General features: G+C 44.2%; 1 protein-coding gene across 1 annotated transcript in view; it reads left to right on the forward strand.

Annotated features, from left to right (window-relative positions):
- Positions 1 to 24,482, forward strand: part of MTUS2 (microtubule associated scaffold protein 2) — a 1,194,608-nt gene that overhangs the window by 934,582 nt on the left and 235,544 nt on the right. Inside the window, exon 8 of the mRNA XM_077484081.1 lies at positions 23,392 to 23,481. Coding sequence (XP_077340207.1) covers positions 23,392 to 23,481 — 90 coding nt within the window. The remainder of the gene's footprint in view (positions 1 to 23,391; positions 23,482 to 24,482) is intronic.

Genomic DNA, 24,482 nt, shown 5'->3' on the forward strand with positions numbered 1-24,482 from the left:
TACCCGAGTACCTGAGTACCTGTCTGCCCATCTGAGTACCTGTCCCAGCCCATCTGAGCCCCCGAATATCTGAGTACCTGTCACAGTCCATCTGAGTACCTGAGTACCTGTCACAGCCCATCTGAGTACCTGTCACAGTTCATCTGAGTACCTATCATAGTCTGAGTACCTTTCACAGTTCATCTGAGTACCCGAGTACCTATCACCAGCTGTCGGAGTAACGGAGCAGCCCATGCCTCATAGAATACACTTTGAGGTGTTTGCTTTCCAAAATGGGGTCATTTTGGGGGTAATTCCATTGTCCTGGTGCTCCACGACCTTCAAAAGTGTGATAGGTAGGTATTAAATGAGATGTGTAATTTATGCTCGTAGAATGCCTGAAGGTACTTCAATGTTGGACCTCTGTATATGGCCAGGCTGTGTAAGTCTCACACATGTGGTATTGCAATACTTAGGAAGAGTAGCAGAATGTGTTTTGGGGTGTAATTTTTGCTACATATATTTATAACACATAGCATGTATACATGTATCTTATAAATGGACAACTTTGTGTAAAAAAAAAAAAAAAATTCATTTTCTTTCCACGATTTCTGAAGACTTGTGTAGAGAAAATGAACCGTTCAAAAGACTCATACTGATTCATAGAATATACTTCTGGTGTTTGTTTTCCAAAATGGGGTCATTTCGTGGGTAATTCCATTGTCCTGGTGCTCCAGGGCCTTCACAAATGTAATAGGTCGTTAGGAAATTTGAGGTGTCATTTATGCTCCTAGAACACCTGACGGTGCTCCCTGCATGTTGGGCCTTTGTATGTGGCCAGGCTGTGTAAAAGTCACACACATGTGGTATCGCCATACTCAGGATGAGTAGCAGAATGTATTTTGGGGTGTCATTTTTGCTATGTATACGCTTTGAGTTAGAAATACCTTATAAACTGACCACTTTGTGTAAAAAAAGTTTTCATTTTCTTTTCACGTTTTCCGAAGACTTGTGGAAAAAAATGAACTGTTCAAAAGACTCATTATGCCTCATAGAATAGACGTTTTCTACTGATTTAAATTAGAGGCGTCATTTATGCTCCTAGAACCCTTGACGGTGCTCCCTGCATGTTGGACCTCCCTGTGTGGCCAGCCTGTGTAAAAGTCCCACACATGTGGTATCACCATACTCCGGAAGAGTTGTAAAATGTATTTTGGGGTGTAATTGGAAGTATGCATATGCTGTGTATGAGAAATAACTTGTTATTATGACAATTTTGTAAAAAACAAAAAAAACAAGAATTGTGGGAAAAAATTACAACTTCAAAAAACTCACCATGCCTCTTACTAAATACCTTGGACTGTCTACTTTTTCAAAAAGGGGTTAATTTGGGGAGTATTTCTACTTTCCTGACGTTTCAGAGCCTCAAGAAATGAGATAGGCCATCAGTGCATCAGGTGTGCTCAGATGTGATCAATTTTCAATGATTTGCACCATAGCTTGTAGACTCTATAACTTTCAAAGAGACTAAATAATATCCACTAATTTGGGTTCTTTTTTACCAAAGAGATGTAGCAGTATAAATTTTGGCCCAAATTTATGAACAAAAATGACTAATTTGCCAAATTTTATCATAGAAACTAAAAGAAAGTGGTTTTTTTTCAAAATATTCGCTCTTTTTTCACTTATGTCTCAAAAAATAAAAAACCCAGTGGTGATTAAATAGCACCAAAAGAAAGCTCTATTTGTATGAAAAAAATGATAAAATTGTGTTTGGGTACAGTGTTGCATGACTGAGTAATTGGCATTCAAATTGTGAGAGCACTGAAAGCTAAAAATTGGTCTGGGAAGGAAGGGTGTATAAATGCCCTGTATTGAAGTGGTTAATGAGAGATTTCTCACAAATGTCATGGATTTATGTAGCATTTCACCCCAAAACACATTTTGTTACTTCTCCTGAGTAAAAAGTGAAAAAAAGTGAAAATAAAAAAAATAAAAAGGATCCATCCACTGACTACCCCAGGCCCCTCATGCTTAGATGTTTTTTTTTATTTTTTATTTAAGACAGAAAGACCAGTCCACAAGGACCTCATTAACAAAAATAAAGCTTTAACAATGTTACATTCAAAGATACATCTATACAGATGATATTCCCGCCCATTCGGAATGTTAAAAAGGTGTCGGTGTGCGGGATATTATATGTGGAACCTTAGCGGGTCCGTCCAGTAGACGTGATTTGGTATGGCCGGAAAATGGAAGTGTTGAGTTCCATTAGTCCAGTGGACTCAGTCTCCTTTCTAGGATTTCCCTAATATCTTGTATGTATAGTAAGAAATCAGATAAAGGAAAGGCCCCGTATTGGTTGAAAAGACAGGGCAAAGCCCCTAAGAGCAGGAGGATAAGAGAAGAGTGTGGGGTGGGGGATGTAGGAGGTCATGGGGAGGTGGGATTGGTAGGTGATGCGTCTTTGAGCCTATAATCGTGTGTCCAACCCCTCTAGGCAGCGTCGCCCCTCTCAGACGCATTCAAAGCCAGCATCCAAGATAGGAGCTGGATCGGATGAGTCAATTGGACAAGTTGTTAGTCAGTCCCTCTGAGGCTTTGTCCCTCGTCAGAGTATCTAAAGATATTCCAAAGCTGCCATGTCTGGGAATATGTTCCCTGTCTGTGTTGATTAGTGAGGATCAAGTCCTCCATCCGGCTGATCTCATCCACTTTTTGCAGCCATTGGGCAACCGTCGGTGGGTGTGGGGACTTCAGGTTTAGTGGCATGCAGGCCTTGGCTGCGTCCAAGAGATGTCGGATCACAGACTTTTTGTAGGCTCGTGGTGGTATGTCTGTCGCGTGTAGAAGAAAGTAGGCCGGTTCGTCAGGCACTGTCCGGTCTGTGAATGTTTGGGTGATACGTCGGACTTCCCCCCCAGAAGTTCTGTAGTCGGGGGCATGACCAGAAAATGTGTCTGACATTGCCAGCATCTGTCTGAGGCCGATGGGAAGAGTTTGTGCAATAGGGCAGGGGTTCTGTACCAGCGAGTAAGGATTTTATAGTTAGTTTCCTGGGTTTTGGTGCAGAGGGAGGATTTATGAGTAAATTTGATTATGTATTGTTTTTTGTTGTCATTGAAACGGCAGTCAAGGTCTCTTTCCCATTTGGTGAGGGATTGGGGTTGGTAGTCTTTCGGAGGTTCATTCAGAATAATGTATGTCAAAGAGAGTGTATGCGTGAGGACACCAGTTGCTGTACAAAGCTCCTCCAGAGTGGTGAGGAGTTGTTGTGAGTTATTGGGGGGGGGGGGGGCGGGAGACTGTTTAGGAAGTGCCTGAGTTGCAAGGCTCTCATAAAGTCTAACTTGTATGGGCCGTTGGGGTCTGACAGCTCCATGTATGTCCACCACCTGCCCAAGGTGCTGAAGTGGGATGCCTGATATAGTCCTGCCACTCGAAGATTATGGAACTTCTTATCATGTAGGCCCGGTTCAAACTGGGGATGGCCTATGATGGGCCGCAGTGGGGAGTTGCAGGTTGTGAGGCATGATTTTGCCATTAGTTGCGAGCATACGTTAGCCGTGTTGCCTATCAGGGGGTGGTGTTTGATCTTGGGTGGGAGAGTACTGTGGCACCAGGGGATTCTATGGAGGGGTATGGCACTTTGGTCCTGTTCCAGTTGCGTCCACAATTTGGTGTCTTTATGTTGACACCAATCCATCAGTCTGCTAAGGTGTGTTGCGTGATAGTACATGCGGATTTCTGGCAATGTTAGGCCTCCGTGTGCTTTAGGTAGTGAAAGTAATTTCCTATTTAGGCGTGGGTGTTTTCCTGCCTAAAGAAATTGAGTAAATGCAGAGTTGACTTGTTTAAAGTAGTCACCAGGTATTCGGATAGGCAGGGCTTGGATTAGATACAGGAATTTGGGGAGTATTGGCATCTTAAGGATGTTGCAGCGACGGAGCCACGAGTGGCCGGGCTTTGCCTGGTTTTGCGTTTTTTAGGGCTAAGTGAAGCTTGGGTAACGTGATGGGTTCTTCTAGGGATTCTTGCATCTCTTTTGATAGCAAGGCCATTTGGGATTGTTCTAGATAAGCTGTCGTGTTTGCGTATCTGATAGGGTGTAGCGAATACTGATCGGGGCATGATCCGACCATGTTATTGAACCAATGTTAATTTCCTGTATCGCATGGAGTTGTCTGTGGGGGACTAGGAAATAGTCAATGCGTGAGTAGATCTGGTGTGGTTTGGAGAAGAAGGTGTAGTCGCACTCTCCCAGATGGAAGAGGTGCCAGGTGTCAACCAATTGTGCGGAATGCAGTGTTAGGCTAATACGTTTGCACGTGTCACGTGTGGTGAAAGAAGTACCAGAGGAGGTATCTTCTGTTGGGATCAGTGGTGTGTTCAGGTCACCCCCTATGATTAGCTGACCCTCTGAGAAACGCATGAGGTGGTTTACCTGCCTTTTTAGGAATGCATCTTGGTGTTCGTTTGGGGCATATAAGTTTTCCAGGGTCACCTTCCTGTCTCCGATCAGCCCCTTCAGATACAGGAAGCGGCCCCCTGTGTCTGTCTGAGAAGCTATGAGCATCCAGGGCACTCTAGTAGAGATAAGGATAGTTACCCCTCTAGTCTTGGCTTCAGTGTAATTGGAGTGATAAGCCAGAGGGTAGTGTCTATTCCTAAGTAGCGGGAGTTTATTCTCTCTAAAGTGGGTCTCCTCCAGTAGAACTATGTCTGCCCTGGCGCGGTGCATATCGTGGAGTAGCATTCGTCGTTTCTCGGTGTGTTTAACCCCTTTGCATTAAGGGAAATTATGTTGAGGACGTCCATGTTTGGGGGGAAGTTTGGGGGGTTAGAGAAGGTTATATGGTGGGGAAGGGGGGGGGGGGGAGGTTAAGAGTAGTATCAGGTCAGGATAGAATGGGTGGAGCTAGCTCAGAGAAGAAAGAGGAGATTGGAAAGCTGTCTCAAGGAAGTACAGCAATAGGAGGGTAACTATTTTAGCCCTATTGGCTGAGGCGCTCCGCAGGGATTTCCCTGGGTATGGAGTGTGGGCCTATGTGGGGGAGTAGGCAGACGGGGCCCTGAGGGGAACCTCCGGCCCTCTCCCCCCCCAGCAATCCGTGTGAATGTATCGAGCAGGTATCGGCATGACGAGACATGCAGACTGCAGCTACCAACCATGAGTGAACATTCCGAAAAATAATAAACAGGTGTAATGGTTCACAACTAGCAGTCTTACTTTAACAATTTAACTTTAACATGAAACAGAACAAGAGCAGCAAATACAGTGCAATAATCATTAGCATGGATGTATTAAGGAGCAATATGCTGTATACAATCGGGTATATTCCACATCCCTGGATCTAGGGGTCTCAATCCCCATTGCCCCCCACTGGCTATTGCGGAACATTGGTCTGCAGGAGTGTGGCCCCGTTAGTTCCTGGGGGGTCTTGGTGTCCCCCACTGTGGGTGGAACAAACAGTGATCCCAGGCTGGGCAGGAGGAGGAGGGTCGGCATCGCGTCTATCTTCCAGGTGGTAGAGTATTGGTGCGCGTACACGTGCTGCCCATCCACTTCCCCTTGGTTCTCATTATTCCTCTAAGGTAAAAGTACTACCCAAAGTAAGGTGGAGGAATTGCTCTTTCCTGGTTAGAGGTCCCTGGGTGGGATGTCTGATCGCCCCCCCCCTCCCAGAAGGCCCCTGTCTCCCAATGTAACAGGCATGATTAATGTCGGGCACCACCCCCCTCCCCCCATATCGGGACAGGTCAGTTGATGTGCTCAAAGTTCTACTCCATGTCCCTTGAGAGCGGTGGCATACTGCCACTTTCTGTTTACCTGTATCCCGGGAGCATGGCGTGGTGAGCGGTGCATTCAGGTTAGTCCTGGGATGGTCCATGTCCCTGGGGTAGCTCGTGAGAGAGCTAGGTAGGCCTTCCAGATGCTTGGGTTGTAGCTAGTTGGCTCATCCAGTCTGCTGAGAATGCCACCGACCGCGGGTTCATCTGTCAGTGCTGGGGGTATACACATGGGGATCACTTACAGACGTTGCCCTCGAGGGGAGCGAAACAGGTCGTTAGGATTCCGCGTGAAGGAGTACCGCACAAGGTGTGTGGCTTGGGATACTGGAGGTATTAATATGTGGGGGCAGGTTTCCAGCAGACTTCGTTTGCTCAGTCCGGGGTGCTTCCGTTAAGGTAGGTGGTGGTAAGACCAACAGGGATGGGTGGCCCAGGGCCTACTCGTATGCTGCTCCTCCAGATGCGGAACGGTGCCTCCGTCTGTCTCGTTACTGGCGAGGTGGTAAGGGGCCACGGTGTGATGAAGCACCCAATCTACCTATTTGGCGTGGGAGGATCTGAAGCCAGTCGGGGACTCTTATTGGCTCTGCATGAAGAAAGCGAAAACACACCGGCAGGTCCGCGGCGGTCAGGAGAGTAAAGGCCCCGGAGTCTCCGCGGAAGGTCACTGAGAGGGGATAGCCCCAGCGGTATGTAAAGCCGTTCTGTTTAGCTAGATCAAGGAGAGGGCGTAGCAGGGCTCTACATCTGAGAGTCGACCTGGACAGGTCTTGCAGAATCCTGACTTGTGATCCGCCCACCTCTATATCACCATGTTCCCATGCGCGCCTCAGGATATCTTCTTTTTGGGTGTAGCGGTGCAGTCTGCAGATCACATCCCGCGGCCTGCTTGGATCGGCGGGTCTAGGGCCCAAGGCTCTGTGTGCTCTGTCTAGAATGATAGCAGCTTCTGGATCCTCTAGCACAGTACGGAAGATCTCGCTGACCCTCGCCCCCACATCCTCCGCCTCTGCCACCTCCGGGATACCGCAGGTTATTACGGCGGCTCCGGTCCTCAATATCCTCCAGGTGCAGCTGCAGTGCCACAGCGGTGTTTTGGTGCTGATCACGGGATTGTTCCAGCGCCGCCACCCGAACTTCTAGCGTGGACACCGCTGTCTCCCCTGTCGTCGGCTGTCTCCCCTGGCATGTGGCTGCTGTGTAGCTCCGTGCGTTTGGCTTTGTGGTGTCACCACTCTGGCTCCGTGTGGCTTTTCCTGTAACTGCCTGAAGTAGCGGTGGATTTCGCCCCCGGAGTCTTGCCCACTGGGGTCCCCCGTGTTGCTGCTCTGGTTCTGTGCTTTTTAGCCGAGCTCATACCAGTTCAGAGGTACAGCCTGCCGGGGAGTGAGGGTTCAGGCCGGGGGTTCATGTAAAAACCAGCCTCAACCAGCCATGTCCAGACTGCGACCCTCAGGAGGGTCTGTACATGAGGGCGCCACGCTGGCTCTGTGAGGTTGTGAGTGGGTTCTCCAGGCGGGTCCCCGGTCCTGGCCCAGTCTGCAGCGCTGGTCTGGCCGATACTCTCTGAGGTTCCAGCTAGTCTATTGCTCCCCCAAATCCAGCAAGTTGGCACCCAAGTTAGGAGAGGTGTAGGGGGGGAGCAAAGTAAGAAACTGCCCCTAATAGGCTAGGGGCTGTTTGAGATGGTCTTGTGGAGCTCAGAAAGACCAATGAGTGTCTTCATGCGACCCAAGCCAGCCGCTGGTCGCCGGTCCCCGGCCTGCACTGGTTGAAAAGGGAGTCTGTGTGCACCAGCAGCCCCCCCTCTCACTTCAGACACACAGGCTGGTGCACAGTATTGAGGATGTGAGAGTTGGCAGTGGGAAGGTAAGGGAGGCCCAGGGTGGTGTGTAGTAGGCAGCAGCCTGGAAGAATCTGGCCTCAGGGTGCCCCCTAATAGTCAGGCAATAGTAGGAAGGTGCTCTGGGGTTTGATTAGTTACAGGGCGGAACCCCCGCCTCCGAGGCCAGGCCGGACCGGCCGCGATGCACTCCCGCGGCCACCAGACTGCTCCCGGCGACAGCGTGGTTGTTTGGAGGGGGTGGATGGTTGTCTCTTACCCCCCTAGTTGCTGGAAAAGCGTCCTCCTTGGGAGGCCTCAGGCCAGCAAGATGGCAGCCGCCATAAGTGTCCGGAGGCAGCCCCTCCCATTCATCCCCAAATGGATCCACTGCACAATATCGGCACAGGACCCTGATGACAATGCTGGGCAGGCTGGTGAGTTGTGTAGCCCTTTAGCTCCACTGATGTGCTCGGATGGCGTCCGATTGTTCTCCAGGAACCTGGAGCTTCTCTCAAACACGTCTGCCGCCGTTCGCACGAGGACACGCCCCCCCATAGATGTTTTTTTTAACTGCGGATGATAAGCCCCCTCCTGTAATGCTCCAGGCACTGACATATATATTCTGAGAGCAGCACCCTGCTGCTGTCAGAGTAAAGAGATCAGGACAGGAGGAACATAAAAAACAGCTGTCACGTCTAATTCCACGTCTGCTACAGACATTACATCTTTTTTGGGGTGACTTTTGGGTTGGGGTACCAGGGAAGACATCAGAAAAATAACTCTCATGGAGCAGGTTAACTGCATCTGGATTTGGGGTTTTTCGGCCACAGCACCTTCTGGGTACAAAAAGGCTGTAACAATCAACTTCTTCTAGTTGCTTGGTAAATCACAAAAGCATATACAGCCAATTGAAATAAATTCAGACACTTTTTTTGTACCAGTGTCTAGCTCTGTGGGCAGCTAAATACGGCTTCTCTCTGTTCATACAGCGAGTCCCGCCCCCCCCACACAGTAAGAAAGCATCCCCTAGGGACACACTTACCAGGAACACCCTAGATCTCCCTGTTCATACCTGACAGGACAGTGATCTGGCTTGTCTACATCGGCAGACTGCCGTCTTGTCTCTCTGAGAAACGATCGTATTTTAGTGATATAGTGTGCAGAAATGTAAATGCCGTAAAGTTAGTTTTTTTTTTAAAGCCTAATTTCAGCCAAAATCTTTCTTGTTCTTTTTTTTAGGCTTAGTCCATCTTTGTGACCATGTTTCATGTCAGACTTTTTATACTTACTACTACTCAACAATCAACCCCCAAACTCAAACTCCCCCCCCTTATCTAAATCACAGGGTGTGTCTCCTGTAATGTCCTTGTTATATACCGTCTGGGAGAGTCTGACGAGTAGATGGAGTTGCAACAGGGGCCGTGAGAGCATGGTGAGGTAAGAGCGCCTGCAAAGTCCTCCATTTTCAGCGGTAGTGGTAGCTGATGAGTAGCAGGACCAGACTGGATTGCTGAGCAGCAGAAGGTAGCAGGAACAACAGATGCAGGTATGCTGTTGATGCAGGACAGTGGACACAGGTAAGATGTGGATGCAGGACTGCAGTACTGGAGCTACACAGGCTGGAAGCACAAGACTGGAGCAGAGTCAGACAAGCCAGATCATACACAGAGGATCAGTCTATCATAAACAGCAGGCAGAGAATGGTCAGAGTTCAAGGTGGGTTTGGCAACAGGAAATCAGGCAGACAGGCAGGAATAATCAGGGTCAAGGAAAGCCAAAGGTCAGGACTGGAGACAGCAGCATGGTCGGGTCAAATACATGCACAAGATCAGAACACAGGGTAGAGCTGCAGATCAGACAGCAGCTGCACTAGTGCAGCTGCTGTCTTTATATAGGCAGTTTGGCGCCAGTAATAGTGGCTAACGTGTGTGCATTTTTTTGCATATTCGTTCGGCTATGCCTGGCAAGTCGGGCACCTGCTAATTCACATCTGCGCATGCCATGTCCCTGACAGTCCTGTTTGTGTAGGTGAAAGGTTTTACTTCCACATTTCCACAGTGATAGGTTTGGCAGCACCCACATTTCCAACAGTGACAAGCCCCACCCACATTTCCAAAAGTGACAGGCCCATTTATATTTCCAATAGGGATGTGCCCCTCCTACATTTCCAATAGTGACAGGCCCCACCCGCATTTCCAAAAAAAAAATCACAATCCCCACCCACATTTCTAATAGTGATAGGCTCCACCCAAGGCTCCAATAGTGATTAGCTCAACTTACAGTTCCGATGGTGACAAACCCCACCCACATTTCCAATAGGGTTGAAGCCCCGCCCAACTTTTCACTTTTCATGTTCCTTGTGTTTTGACTTAGCAATCAAACCTAAAAAATATGTAATGCATGTTAATAAGTAATAATAAAAACAAATAAATGTATCGGGCACAAACATTTTAGGAGATCTTCTCATTGGTTCGCTCTATTTGAAGGCTCAAATAGAAAAATAAGATGAACCTCTTGCAGTGATATATTTCTTAAAGGTTCCGCCTGCCATAGCTTGCCTTCTAGGATCTGCTGATCCCTGGAGTAATAAGTTAACATACAATGACTTATTCGTTTTGTGTAACGTTTGGTAACTTGCTTCACAGCACCATTAAAAATGTAATTTTGTTCCAGAGTTTTTTCTAATTTATCACTTAACAAATGTCACTGACTGACAAGAGATTCTTAACAATATTAGAGAAATGTCAGGAGGACTGAGAGAGCTGGAGGTCTGGAGTCTTCTCCACCATGCTGTAACTTCACTTTTCAATCTAGTTTTTCCTCTGGGAACCTCTGACAAAGACCTTGTACATTGTACACGAGGGAAGGCACAAGACAGGTTCTGAGATGAAAAGTTAATTATTTCAGCTTTCAGGCGTTGCACTCACTGTATGTGTTAGTCCTTAGGCAGATGAAGAATGAAGAATCTGGTAGGCAATTGTTAGTGCCGGACAGAATTCTTCTGTAAAGTGAACTAGTGACAAATGAGTTTATGCTAGAGTCTTCATTTAGCTTTACTTACTTCAGCTTGCTAGTCAGAGTTGAGAAGTTAGCTAAGGCCTGACAATTAACACTCTTTCAAGTGTTCTAGTGAAATTCTGCTTTACTTTCATTATAATTGTTTTACAATTTAGCAATCAGAAAGCAATCAAATTGATTATCTGCAAAGTCTGTGGAAGCAAAGAAGAAATTTGCCAACTATTCACATTCATGGCTTTTAAATGCAGAATGTTTTATAATGAATTTTTATGAAATTTCCTTTAAAAATTAAAATTAATATATAATAATGTTGCATCGCTGAATTGATTCACTTTAAAGTGTCGTTTAAACTCTGCTAGTTCAGCATGACTAATGTGACCATGACCTAGTGATTCTAAACAAAACATAAGCTTCATGCAGCAAGACAGTGAAACTACTTTTTTCTCATTTCTTTCCTTTGTTGCTATAATTCACATACACTGTATGTACTTCAACTTTAGCTGTTAGATTGTATGTCAGGCCAAATTTATTTGGGGGGATAGATTAGAACCCCTGTCATATTTTTTTTGTTGCCTGTGTCCCTGGTAGGTAGATTCATCCTCTCTATTTGTCCCAAAGTCCATCACCTAGAACACATAGGTCAAACTCAAGGCCCACAGGTCAAATCCAGCCTGCCAGCTCTTGTCATGTGGTCCTCGCAGATGGCTCTCCCCCTCTGCTCCTGCTCTCTGCTGTAACAAAAGTCTTCTGTTTTTACAAGGGACCGCCTTGCTCAGAGGCTTCCAGATCTAAAGATTCCTGCATGTGTTCACAGCATGGACAGATCTCCAGAGAGAGAGATCTCCCTGTGAGGTGTGCAGCCTACACAGGGAGGTACTAAGCTGGGCCTAGTACTATAGAGATGCAAGGAAGCTTTGAGGGGAGTTGCACACTCTGCACCTCTGAACTCTGTACTTCTCTGTACTTTGTACATAATGCACCCCTGAACACTTCACTCTGCATAGTGCACCCCGAAACCCTGTACTCTGTACACAGTACACCCCTGAACTCTGTACTCTGTACATAGAACACCCATAAACCCTGAACTGTGTGCATAGCGTAATCCTGAACTCTGCACTCTGTACATAGCATAATCCAGAACTCTGCACTCTGTATGTAGCAATAAAAATATGACAAAGTTGCACTACCAGTTATAAAAAATCATAAAATAAACAAAAAATAAAATATAAAAAAATATATCAGCAGCCAGCATCAACAATGATTTAAATTGAAGTGCAAGGAATATACAATGCAGCGCTAAGGGAATATGTCATCCCAAAAGCACTTTTGGGGAGGATATTCACCAAGTGAACTTGTGAATATAAAACTATATATGAGTGTGTTAGAACGTATTCATAACAAATAAAGAAAGAGAAAAGAGTAATCTCATATGATCATATCACAGACACAAAAACACATAAAAAGTCCATCAAGGGACTACACCTAAAGTGTTTGTCTAATCAAAGTAAGTCCACTCAATAGATCAGCATACAATACAGTTTCTAGATGGTTCATAGAAGCAATTAATAAAGTCTCTTTATAGTAGATGAATCGGTACAATCCTCCTTAAAGGCACAAATAACAGGTATGCATGGTACACATAACTTCACACATGATAGTTATAGATGTACATTAAACATCAAGGAAAAGCAATGGGTACTCTTACCCCAGGGTGTGGATCCACATACCAGCGGTGGTGAGTCAATCAAGCATAAAATGATCCTCCACGATAAATCCTCCAACCAGAATCTCTGCGAACGTGATGGTGCGTATCAGCATCAACTTCCAGGAGATACCATCAGAAGTAGTCACCATCCGAACACCAGCAAGAAGGTGTATTACCACTTCCACCCAGCGGAATAAATCATGGGAAAAGAAAGATAAAAAGGCCTCCACATAGAGCAGATAACTCCAATATCAAAAATGTATTTAAATATAATGGTTAAAAAATTTACAAAGCATTCTTCACGATGTGTACAAACGTGATCACAGACAACGATAAAAAAGCGTGGTATATCAAGCCTAGCAGGCTATGTACCTGACATGTTTCGTACTAAACTTACTTCAACTGGGGCATCTGCTTGATTGACTCACCACTGCTGGTGTGTGGGTCCACACCCTGGGGTAAGAGTACCCATTGCCTTTCCTTGATGTACATCTCTAACTATCATTTGTGAAGTAATGTCTACCATGCATACCTGTTATTTGTGCCTTTAAGGAAGATTGCACCAATTCATCTTCTATAAAGAGACTATATTAATTGCTTCTATGAACCATCTAGAAACTGTATTATATGCTGATCTATTGAGTGGACTTTGATTAGACAAATTTGTGACTGTGATATGTTCATATGAGATTCCTCTCTTTTCTCTTTCTTTATTTGTTATGAATATGTTCTAACACACTCATATATAGTTTTATATTCACCAGTTCACTTGGTGAATATCTTCCCCAAAAAGTGTTTTTGGGGGGACATATTCCCTTAGCACAGCATTGTATATTCCTTGCACTCTGTATGTAGCGCAATACTGTGCACATAACACACTCCTGAATACTGCACTCTGCACATAGCACACCCCAGATACAACTGGCCCTTTGAGGCCAACCATACTGCTGATGCGGGCCACAATGAAATTAAGTTCTGACCTAGAACATGGAACATTCAAAATCTTACAGTTGTATTTAGAAGAAAAAAGGGTTCTAGATAGCTGTCTAAGTGGTAAAATCTAATAGGGAAAATGTCTTTACATTAACAAGATTTCACTTTCTTTTGCCTAGCTGAGACGGGAATAAAGGGAAAAGGAAAAGGTTTTTCTTTAAATCTGACTTGTAGCCAGTTTTCTTTTAAAATGTTGCCTGAAAATTAAACAAACAAAACAGAAAGTAAATCCTTCCCATCCAGGCACTAACCAAACATTGCAGGTTCCTAACTCAGGGGTGAAGGGCTTCTCCCAGTCACCCACAAAACAAAGATAATGCAAACCTTTTCTTTCTCTCACAAAGCAAACTTCACATAAGCAGGTTTTAGTTTCCTGAGTCCAAGGCCAAGAGCAATTATTTGCACTAGTCCTACTTAATTTATACCACCTGTTGATGGACACCAGTGGACCACAAAATCTGGTCTGGATCCAACCCTGCCAGGGTGGCTGGTAAAATCCGGACCGGATTCCACCTTAGTTCTCAGCAAACGTCAATCAATCACCTCACCTTTCATAATGTCACACTATATATATATATATATATATATATATATATATATATATATAGTTTAAAGTGGTTGTATAGTCATTTTTTTACTTTTACCTTCAGGAAACCCTATAAAAAGGCTTACCTGTAGGTAATAAAAAATATCTCCTAAACCTGTACGGTTTAGGAGATATTCCCCTCGGTATGCGCTGCTGACTGCAGCGGTGCATGCGCACAAGGGGATTCTCGGCTGAAAGCCCCGGCAGTCACTGGACCCGGCCTCGGTGTGGATCGGGCCAGATGTCGGGGCCACGTTCTAAGGTAAGTATTTCATAATGAGCTAGTATGTGGTGCATACTAACTCATTATGCCTTTTCCTTTGCAGGTGGCAAAAAAAAAAAAACATTAGTGGGTATACAACCACTTTAATAGTTTAAAGGGCAGTGAGGTGTAATAACTCATAGCACCTAATCACTTTTCAGCCTTTATGGTTAATTAGGGCAGCAACAGATTATTTGATAAGGGAACTTTTCACTTTTTCAGAAGGGGTGACAATGTCCTGTATTTTTTAGAGAACTTGGACTTGGTATGATGCGTTTAGAAATAATACTATTTAAAGAGGAGCTGCACCTAAAAAAAAAATATTAAAAGCCAGCAGCTACTAATATTGCAGCTGCTGACTTTTAATAAAATCACACTTACCTGTCCCAGGTTCCAGCGATGTCGGCGGCAGATGACGAGCGATCGCTCGTCTCGCTGCTGCCACCGCCGCCATCCTCTGTCAGGGAATCGGGAAGTGAAGCATGACGGCTTCACTGCCCGGTTCCCTACTGCGCATGCGCGAGTCGCGCTGCGCGTCTCTTATGGTCCCCCGCTGTGTCTCTGGGAACTGTGTGTTTCCCAGAACACAACGGGGGGGGCGGAGCGTCTGCGGGGGTCTGCGGCGGTCTGGCCGGAATTGGGTGCAGTTACCTGGATTATCCAGGTAACTGCACCCCCTCCCCCCTGAAAGGTGCCGATTGTGGCACCGGAGGGGGGGAGGGATAAGATTAGCGGAACTTCCCCTTTAGGGTGAAGAACCGCTTTAAGCAGAATGACAGATCTGCAGTTTCAAATATTTGTGGACTTGAGCTTAGCCCATATGGGGAGTTATGACATTTCCAGGCAGTGCTGAAGTCTACTGCAGGTAGACAGAACTGACATGTTTTTCAGAGATAAGAACCTATTTGTACTTTTAAAATTCCAACTCATACTTTCTGTTCCTAACAGACAAAGATAATTTGAAATAGTTTTGGAAATAAAGCCTTACTATTTTTTAAAATTCAGAAAATCGTACAGCTTAGTTCAGCTGGTTGAACAAATATTACATTTCTTGTTCAACAAGCTTTCTGCAGGCTGCAGCAAATTTCCACTCTATGCTATCTATAGTAATGTCAGCTTAAAACGATGGTATCTGTATAAAAGGTAACATTTCTTCTGCTTGGATGCATTTAAAAATGGCACAGAGCATTCAGCCCATTCCAAGCAATAAGATTATGTAGTTGCTGATGTGTTTTTTTTTTTTTTGTACTACTTGATTCTCAGATTTGTATAACATTTTAGAAAGGACAGATCTGAAAGAATATATAAGCACTGGTCTCTGCAGGGGTACATCATTATGGACTAGTATGATCACATTTTTGTTACATTTAGGGTGCTTTTGATTTTATAATATCAACTGAATCATTTATTCGATGGTCTTAATTATATAGTTTTGAAAGTTCCAGGGAAAAGTGAGTCTCAGTGGGTTCCCTTGAGAAAAGTTACAACTTGTTCAGAGGTAAAAATGTATTTTGATACTTTCAATCAACTTGTTAAAAACATTCCATGCATCGGTTTTCCGTGTAGGGGTTGAAATCAACATGGCGAAACCTTTTAAATGATACTTAAAATATAACTAACTGCAAAACTTTTTTTTTTTTTAGTTTTGAGACACAGGTGGCGAAAAAATCTGACAGGGGTTATAACCCTCCCTTGCTCTATCCAAAGTGAAAAAGAAAAGTTTTGCCTACAGTTCTATTTTAAGATAAACTCATTAAAGAAATTCCATGCAATGATTTTTAGTTGAGAGGGTGGAGTTGGTAATATCCATCACTTTTTTACATTTTACCATTTAGCATGGCAACCAAGGATTTTACAAATAGTTTCTATAAAAGTATACATTTTATTCAAAAAGTATTTAAAAATGCCATCATAAGGCTAATTCTTTCATAAAACATACATATCAACATTACACTGTGTGTGGTTATCTGCTCGGTGATACTGCCCAAAACCATACATTACTGCACAAAACTCAAGGTTCACTTGCAGCTTGCTTACTTTGAAATGCTGCCCCAGACGTTTCCCATGGACAGAAGCAAAGTAGGTTCTGTGATATCTTTGCTTTCTGAGAGAGCCTTGGCCTGGGCAAACCCTCTATGGGGGATGCAAAAATCTGTTGTCATGAGTTACCCTGAGTTTGTGGCTTCTTTTAAAAGGGTATTTGACATTCCTGCACTCTTCGCTTCTGCTGCCAAGTGCCTCACGTCCATCAAACAGAGTGTGAGAACTGTTGCTGTTTAAGCCATTGAATTCCATACTCTGGCAGCAGAGGTTGCTTGGAACAATGAGGCCCTCGTGGCTGCTTTTTCTCATGGTCTCTTGAATACAAGGATGAGATAACAGCCTGAGATAAACCCACTGAGCTGGAGAAGTTGATCACGTTTGCCATCCTCATTGACTCGAGACTCAGAGAAAGACTCTCGTTTAAGGAGCGCTTGTAGAAGCCTCCTGTAAATTTGTCTCCAAGCTTTGCAGTTCCACCCTTGCCTCCCTCACCTCCTATGCCTCCTGGAACTGAGTCGGTCAGTGAAGATGAACCCATGCACTTGGGCTTCACGCGTCTCTCTGCAGATGAGAGAACTCTTAGGAGGAGGAAGAGATTGTGCCTTTATTATGGCCAGGCAGGTCACTTTTTGAAGTCTTGTCCTACCCATCCAGGGAAAGACGGAACCTTGAGGTCCTGTCAAGGACAGACCTTAGGTGGCATTGTTTCTTCCCCAGTTATCCAGAAGGATAAGCTCCTGGTTTTCGTTACCCTTTCTTGGGCTAAGTCGTCCATTGAGATACAGGCTCTAATCAACTCTGGGGCTGCAGGCCTGATCATTGATGCTGCCTTTGTATTGAAGCACTCGATTCCACTGCAGCTGCTTGACACTCCACTTGCCATTGAGGCTCTTGATGGGAGACCTCTACAGCCTGCACATGTGACTCATGAGGCAGTTCCATTGTCCATGGCCATAGGGGCTCTTCACCATGAGATAATCCAAATCCAAGTTATTTCCTCACCTAAGTTTTTCCGCTGGTTATTGGTTATCCTTGGTTACAGAGGCACAACCCCTCTTTTGATTGGCTCTGTGCCAGTGCTGAGGTTCTCTCCTGGCCACCACAATGCAATAAGACATGCTTCCAGAAGTTAGCCAAGGTCCTGTGCGCCTCTTCACTCTCCTCCTTGCCGGAGGAGTACCACAATTTTAGCAATGTCTTTGACAAAGGTCAAGCCGGTAGTTTGCCTCCTCACTGGTCATATGATTGTGCAATTGACCTTCAAACTGGTAACATACCCCCTCATGGCCGGGTTTACCCTTTGTGGGTCTTAGAGGATAAGGCCATAGAGGAGTATGTTGCAGACGCAATCAGAAAGGACGGTAACCCACAGAGTTGGTCTCCAAAGTCCATTAAGGCCTTTGAGAGTCTCAAGGCTGCCTTTGTTCTCGCTCCTGTGTTAGCACATCCTGATCCTATGTTACCTTTTATTCTTGAGGTTGATGCTTCTGAGACTGGAATTGGCGCCCTTCTATCTCAGCGCCCCTCCTCTGCGAGCGCTATGCATCCTTGTGGCTACTTTTCCAAGAAATTGTCACCTGCGGAGTGACATTACGAGATTGGGGACAGAGAGATGTTAGCAATCATTTTAGCCCTGAAAGAATGGAGACATCTCCTGGAAGGTACCACTGTGTTGGTTCTCATTCTTACTGACCATAGGAATCTCACATTCTTGTCTGAGGCTAAGCGCCTCTCTCTCAGAAGAGTGTGATGGGCTCTTTTCTTGTCTAGTTTCAATTACATTGTCTCATTCTTACCTGGTACTAAGAATGTAAGGGCTGGTGCTTTTGTCATGACAATTTTCCTCCATTTCCAAGATGGAGTCGGTTTGGGGTCCTGTGATTCCTCCTGATCGTATTCTGGCTGCGGTTCACATCAGTCTCACTTCTACTTTGGGTGACAAAATTCTTGCTGCTCAGGTCCATGCTCCTACTAGAAACCTTGTAACCGCTGCTTTGTCCCAGAGAGTCTCCGTACTGCCGTGCTCCAGACTTATCATTCTCCCAAGACTTCTGGTCACCTTGGGAAGAATCAACTCTTTTGGGCCATTTCCCAATAATTCTGGTGGCCTAGTCTATGTGCTGATGTAACCGCCTTCGTAGCTGCCTGTTCCATGTGTGTTCAGAGGAAGACTCCACGACACCTTCCCGCGGGCCTCCTACAACCGATTCCCAATGGAGAGAGGCTCTGGACCCACCTGTCTAAGGATTTCATTGTGGATTTACCCAACTCCCAGGGCAACACAGTTATCCTTATGGTGGTTGACCGGTTCTCGAAAATGTCTCATTGTATACCACTTAAGTTGCCCAATTCTAAGGAACTGGCTTCCATTTTTGCTTGGGAGATCTTTTGCTTACATGGGTTACCCAAGGTTATTGTCTCAGACAGGGGTAGGCAGTTTGTGTCCCGGTTCTGGCAAGCCTTTTGTGCACAGTTGGGAATTCAGCTTGCTTTCTCCTCTGTGTATCACCCGCAGTCTAATGGGGCTGCAGAACAAGCCAATCAGTCCTTCTGACCATCATAACAACTGGTCAGACCTCTTACCATAGGCGGAATTTTCTTACAATAGTGCCTTGAATTCTGCTTCCCGATTGTCCCCGTTTATGGCGAACTATGGTTTCCAACCTTCTATGTTGCCTAACTAATTTTTTTCTGCATAGTATTCCGGCATTAGAGGAGCTCCAGGAGGCTTTGCGACATGCAAATGATAGGTACAGACTCCATGCTGACCACAGATACCTGTCTGCGCCTTCTTACCAGGAAGGCTCACAACCTCCGACTTTGTGCTCCCTCTCTAAAGTTTGCACCTCGGTTTATTGGGCCTTTCTGTATTCTTCGCAGGATTAACCCACTGGCTTACGTATTAGACCTTCCTTCTAATATGCGTATCTCAAATGTATGTTCATGTCTCCTTATTAAAACCTTTGGTCTGCAACCGCTTTACCTACTTGGTGCCACGTCCTCACCCTGTACAGACTGAGAACCATGAGGAGTATGAAATACAGACTATTTTTGACTTCCATAGGTTCCGTGGGCGCATACAGTACCTGGTGCATTGGAAAGGGTACGGTCCGGAGGAACGCTCTTGGGTCTCATCCTCGGACGTACATGCCCCTGTCCTCCTTTGTGATTTCCATAGACATTTTCCCCTCAAACCTGGTGGTCCTCCGAGGGGAAGGGTTGTTGAGGAGGGGGTACTGTCAGAGCTGGGCTCAGCCCTTCCTTCCTCTGAGCTGGCTGTTCAGCTGTCGGCTAATTTCCAGCTCCTATCTCTCCACAGTAACTCACCTTTTGATGATATCCTGCTCGTCAGTCCTGCCTACTTAAGCCATCCAGCCCAGATGATCTCTGCCTTTGCCTTGGTCAACATCACAGACACGATCTCCTGCTTTCCTGTTAAAGACTTGCTTGGCTGACATTCCTTCTGGCTCCTGATCCTGCTTGCTGTTCCACTATCTGATCTCTGGCTTCCTGACTTTCTAGCTTGTTGGACTATCCGTTCTGATTACCAAATGCTATGTTTTGACTACAATTGTTCTATTTACTTTTATTATTAAACAAGTGTGATTTAACTGTACTTCTGTCTCGGTCAGATTCATGGTTTCTGACAACACCATTCCTACTGTGAAACACGGATCACTGATGTTTTGGGAATGTGTGAGCTACAGAGGCACAGGAAATTTGGTCAAAATTGATGGCAAGATGAATGCAGTATGTTATCAAAAAATACTGGAGGAACATCTGCAGCCAGGAAGCTGCGTACTTGTACATTCCAACATGACAATTATCCAAAACACAAGGCCAAGTCGACCTGTCATTGGCTACAGCAGAATAAAGTGAAGGTTCTGGAGTGACCATCTCAGTCTCCTGACCTCAATATAATTGAGCCACTCTGGGGAGATCTTAAACGTGCAGTTCATGCCCAAGAATTTACAGGAACTGGAGGATTTGTGCCAAGAGGAATGGGCAGCTTTACCTTCTGAGAAGGTAAAGAACCTCATCCACAAATACCACAAAAGACTTTAAGCTGTCATTGATTTTATAGGGGGCAATACAAGGTATTAAGAATTGGGGTATGTAAACTTTTGATCGGGGTCATTTGGGTAGTTTCTGTTGTGAGTATGTTTTAAAAAGAGTAAACACAGTTGATTGATAATACATGGCTTCAGCCAAACACTGACCATGAGTTAAACCTTCTCTTCTGTGTTGTTTTACATTCTCTCGTATATATGTCTTTCGAAAGATACTGTCTTACTGTTCGACTGCTGTGTATTGCTTAAATTTTTCTTTTTTGCTCAATAAAAATATATAAAAAAAAAAAGAAAAGTTTTTTTGTATTATCATTCATATTCTCTGAAAAATGGCCAAGAAATCATAAATTCTGCCAGAGTATGTAAACTTATGAGCACAACTTGTATGTGAATATTCAATTACCAAAAGCAAGAGGGCAAAAAAACACTTACTACTATCCGGTACAGTGTCTCCCCTAGGAAGAGAGGGGGATGTTACCCAAGGAAGATATGCAATCGCCATCAAATCTTATTTGGATACAGAGAGTATTAGGCCTCTGCTGAGCACTATCTATGTAACTATACATTTATAGGTAAAGTTGATCCGGGGAAATTGCAGAGGCATGCAGGCAATGAGGAAAATAACATTGTGGCTTCTCCTTATATAGGGGAGGTAATTAGCCTCTGCTAGACAGCCGAGGCATATTTATGGGGAAATGGCATACTAGCACCATTCCCAGAATTTTCTGTTAATTGTGCATGCATGTGATATCACACGCTGTGTCTTGATGTAATTTCTGGTTTCCGGCTTAATGCTGGAAATGGGAAACTCACCATTCAGGGGATGTCGCTGCCACGTAATTGTATCCACCCTCACTTGGGTGGGTACCGAGGCCAGTCCTGGGGCTGAGCCATTACTACACCAAATGTCCACCATGGCCATTTAACCCATCAATAGGTTCAAAAGGGCAGTATTTTCCATATGAAACTAAAATCAAGAACACAGGGACATGACCTCATACTAACTGGAGGAAAGTTCAAAACTAATCTTATAAAGTATTATTTTACTGAAATGGTAGTAACATAGTTACATAGTAGGTGAGGTTGAAAAAAAGACACAAGTCCAACCTATGTGTGTGATTATATGTCAGTATTACATTGTATATCCCTGCGGAGAAGTTATTGCCCTGCTTAGCTTAGTATTGCTCCCAAATACAGAGATTGAACTGTTTGCCCCATCCTCCAGGTCGTTTATGAAAAAATTAAATAGGATTGGTCCCAGCACAGAACCCTGGGGGACCCCACTACCCACCCATGACCATTCCGAGTACACTCCATTTATCACCACCCTCTGAACTCGCCCTTGTAGCCAGTTTTCAGTCCATGTACTCACCCTATGGTCCATGCCAACGGACCTTATTTTGCACAGTAAACGTTTATGGGGAACTGTGTCAAATGCTTTTGCAAAATCCAGATACACCATGTCTACGGGCCTTCCTTTATCTAGCTGGCAACTCACCTCCTCATAGTTAGTAGATTGGTTTGACAAGAATGATTCTTCATGAATCCATGCTGATTACTGCTAATGATACCGTTATTATTACTAAAATCTTGTATATAGTCCCTTATCATCCCCTCCAAGAGTTTACATACTATTGATGTTAGTCTAACTGGTCTGTAATTCCCAGGGATGTATTTTGGGCCCTTTTTAAATATTGGTACTACATTGGCTTTTCTCCAATCAGCTGGTACCATTACCAGGCAATAGACTTTCAGTAAAAATTAGGAACAATGGTCTGGCAATTACTTGACTGAGTACCCTCGAGTGCAAGCCATCTGGTCCTGGTGATTTATTAATGTTAAGTTTCCCAAGTCTAATTTTAATTCTGTCCTCTGTTAACCATGGAGGTGCTTCCTGTGATGTGCCATGAGGATAAACACTGCAGTTTCGGTTACTGAAGCCTCCCGATTCCCTCATGAATACTGAGGAGAAGAATGAATTCAATACCTTTGCCATCTCCCCATCCTTTGTAACCAGATGTCCTTCCTCATTCTTTATGGGGCCAATATGGTCTGTCCTCCTTTTTACTGTTTACATACTTAAATAATTTCTTGGGATTTTTTTTTGCTCTCCTCCGCTATGTGTCTTTCATGTTCTATCTTAGCCGTCCTTATTGCACACTTACATATCTTGTTGCATTCTTGATAAAGTCTGAATGCTGATGAAGATCCCTCAACCTTGTATTTTTTGAAGGCCTTCTCCTTTGCTTTTATATGTATTTTTACAGTGGAGTTAAGCCATCCAGCCATAGATCTATACTCAGTTGCAAAAAAAGTTAACAGTGACAAACCCCCCCCCCCCCCAAAAAAAATCAAGATGTGGGCTGATATGCTTTTAGTGCCCAAGATACTTAGTTGGTTCTTTGGTTACTTCTCTGATAACAGGACCTCATCAAGAAGGTGTTGAAAATGAGTTGGGACTAGAGTTCTTGGAGTTAAAATAGTGCATAGGGTGAACAGACCTCACAGAAGTGATTTTTACCCAATATGATCATTGAATGTCTGTCTATACTATAACATTTCCAGATCATCCCCCATTTTTCACCTTAGATAAGTGGTCTTCAGGGATGTCTTTTACTGTCCCCCACTCTATTATAGAAATGAACATGCACTCTCATGTGGTCGAAAGTCAAACCGTTTTTTTCCAATTTTGGCCACAGTAATGAAGTATTTAAAACCCTATTGGCATTTATTGCTCTCTGAATCCCCACTGGGGAGATTTATCCTATCTTCTGCCTTTGTCACTGATATAGAAAGTGAGGATATATATAAAACATTTGAGAAATGCCACAAGAAAGGGTGGTGAGGGAAAATATTCCAATAGGGATAACTGTCTTAAAAGGGTTTTAACCTTGCTTTGAATATATTTCTTCCTCCTGTGTTTATGGGAGAGGAAGCAAATTGGAATCTCCCCAAATGGATACAGACAGACATCATCTGACTTTCAGGGAAGCAAAGCTATCCACACTACACTAATATATAATTGATACGACATCATGATAAAAATAAATCCTATTATTCATCTACTGTAACAATTCCCAAACTAGTATAAATATGTATTTTTTTTTTTCTTTCAAGGATTAAAAAAGGAAACACAAAAAGATCAAGAAGTGGTCAAACAGACAATCTCATCACCGAAAAAACAAGTGACAAAGCTGCATTCACCAGGTATTGTTTCTGCTTACTGTTGTCACAATATTGTAGTGATTTTATTATGGCTAGAAAATATGTGTCTATCTACAAATAAATTAATTGAGGATGAATTGTCTTTAGCTTCTTTTTTAAATTACTGCCCAACCAGACAAAATTTTAGCTGGACCTGCATTTTTTGGTGAACTGTGATATTTCCTTGGATGTTAGGAAGAGAGAGAAGGCAGAGATGAGGCAGAGGCAAGTAAAAAGGGGGCATTGGTAGAAAAGAGAAAGATGCATTTGACTGGGGAAGAAGGGGGTTTAGTGGGAACTGATAGTGGACAGGGTAGAGAGGACAGAGCAGGAGCTCTTTGTTGAGCGGTACAAGATAGAAAGGAACATCAGCTTCCACTGAGAGAGAATAGAGAGGAGTAGCTGTTTATGGAGTGGAGCGTGAATTAGCAATGGCAGAATTGTTAGAGGAAGTCTGCCATCATTTCAGAACACTTCAAGTCCAAAAAGCAACTTAAATCTTCAGACGGCAAAATATATTCATAGTTCTGGGGCAGATTATAACTCACAGTGAATCTAAGTAGGTTTTTTCACTCTAGTATGTGGCCCATGCAGCCACTATTAAATCTATAGGGGTTAATTTACTAAAACTTGAGAGTGATACATTTGGTGCAGTTGTGCATGATAGCCAATCAGCTTCCAACTTCAGCTTGTTCAATTAAGCTTTGACAAATATCTTGGAAGCTGACTGGTTTCTATGCAGAGCTGCACTCTCCAGGTTTAGTAAATACACCCCATAGAGCTGTTTATTTTTTCATTGTAAGTAAAGGCTACACAGTACTACTTTTAAGCCACACCTCTATTAAGGATGGGCAAATGGTTTGGTCTGAGCATAAGTTCGGGCTGAATTTTTGTTGAGTTACCTCTATAGGGTTACGGTGGGAAGGTGCCACGACACCCAAAGACCAATTTTTGCACAGCCGTTACTTCTATCCAAAGTCAAAGTGACACCAGAATGTATCCAA

The sequence above is a fragment of the Lithobates pipiens genome, unplaced genomic scaffold (genome assembly GCF_037356315.1).
Source record: "Lithobates pipiens isolate NorthernLeopardFrog02 unplaced genomic scaffold, aLitPip1_a1.2 Scaffold_16, whole genome shotgun sequence".
NCBI lineage: Eukaryota > Metazoa > Chordata > Amphibia > Anura > Ranidae > Lithobates > Lithobates pipiens.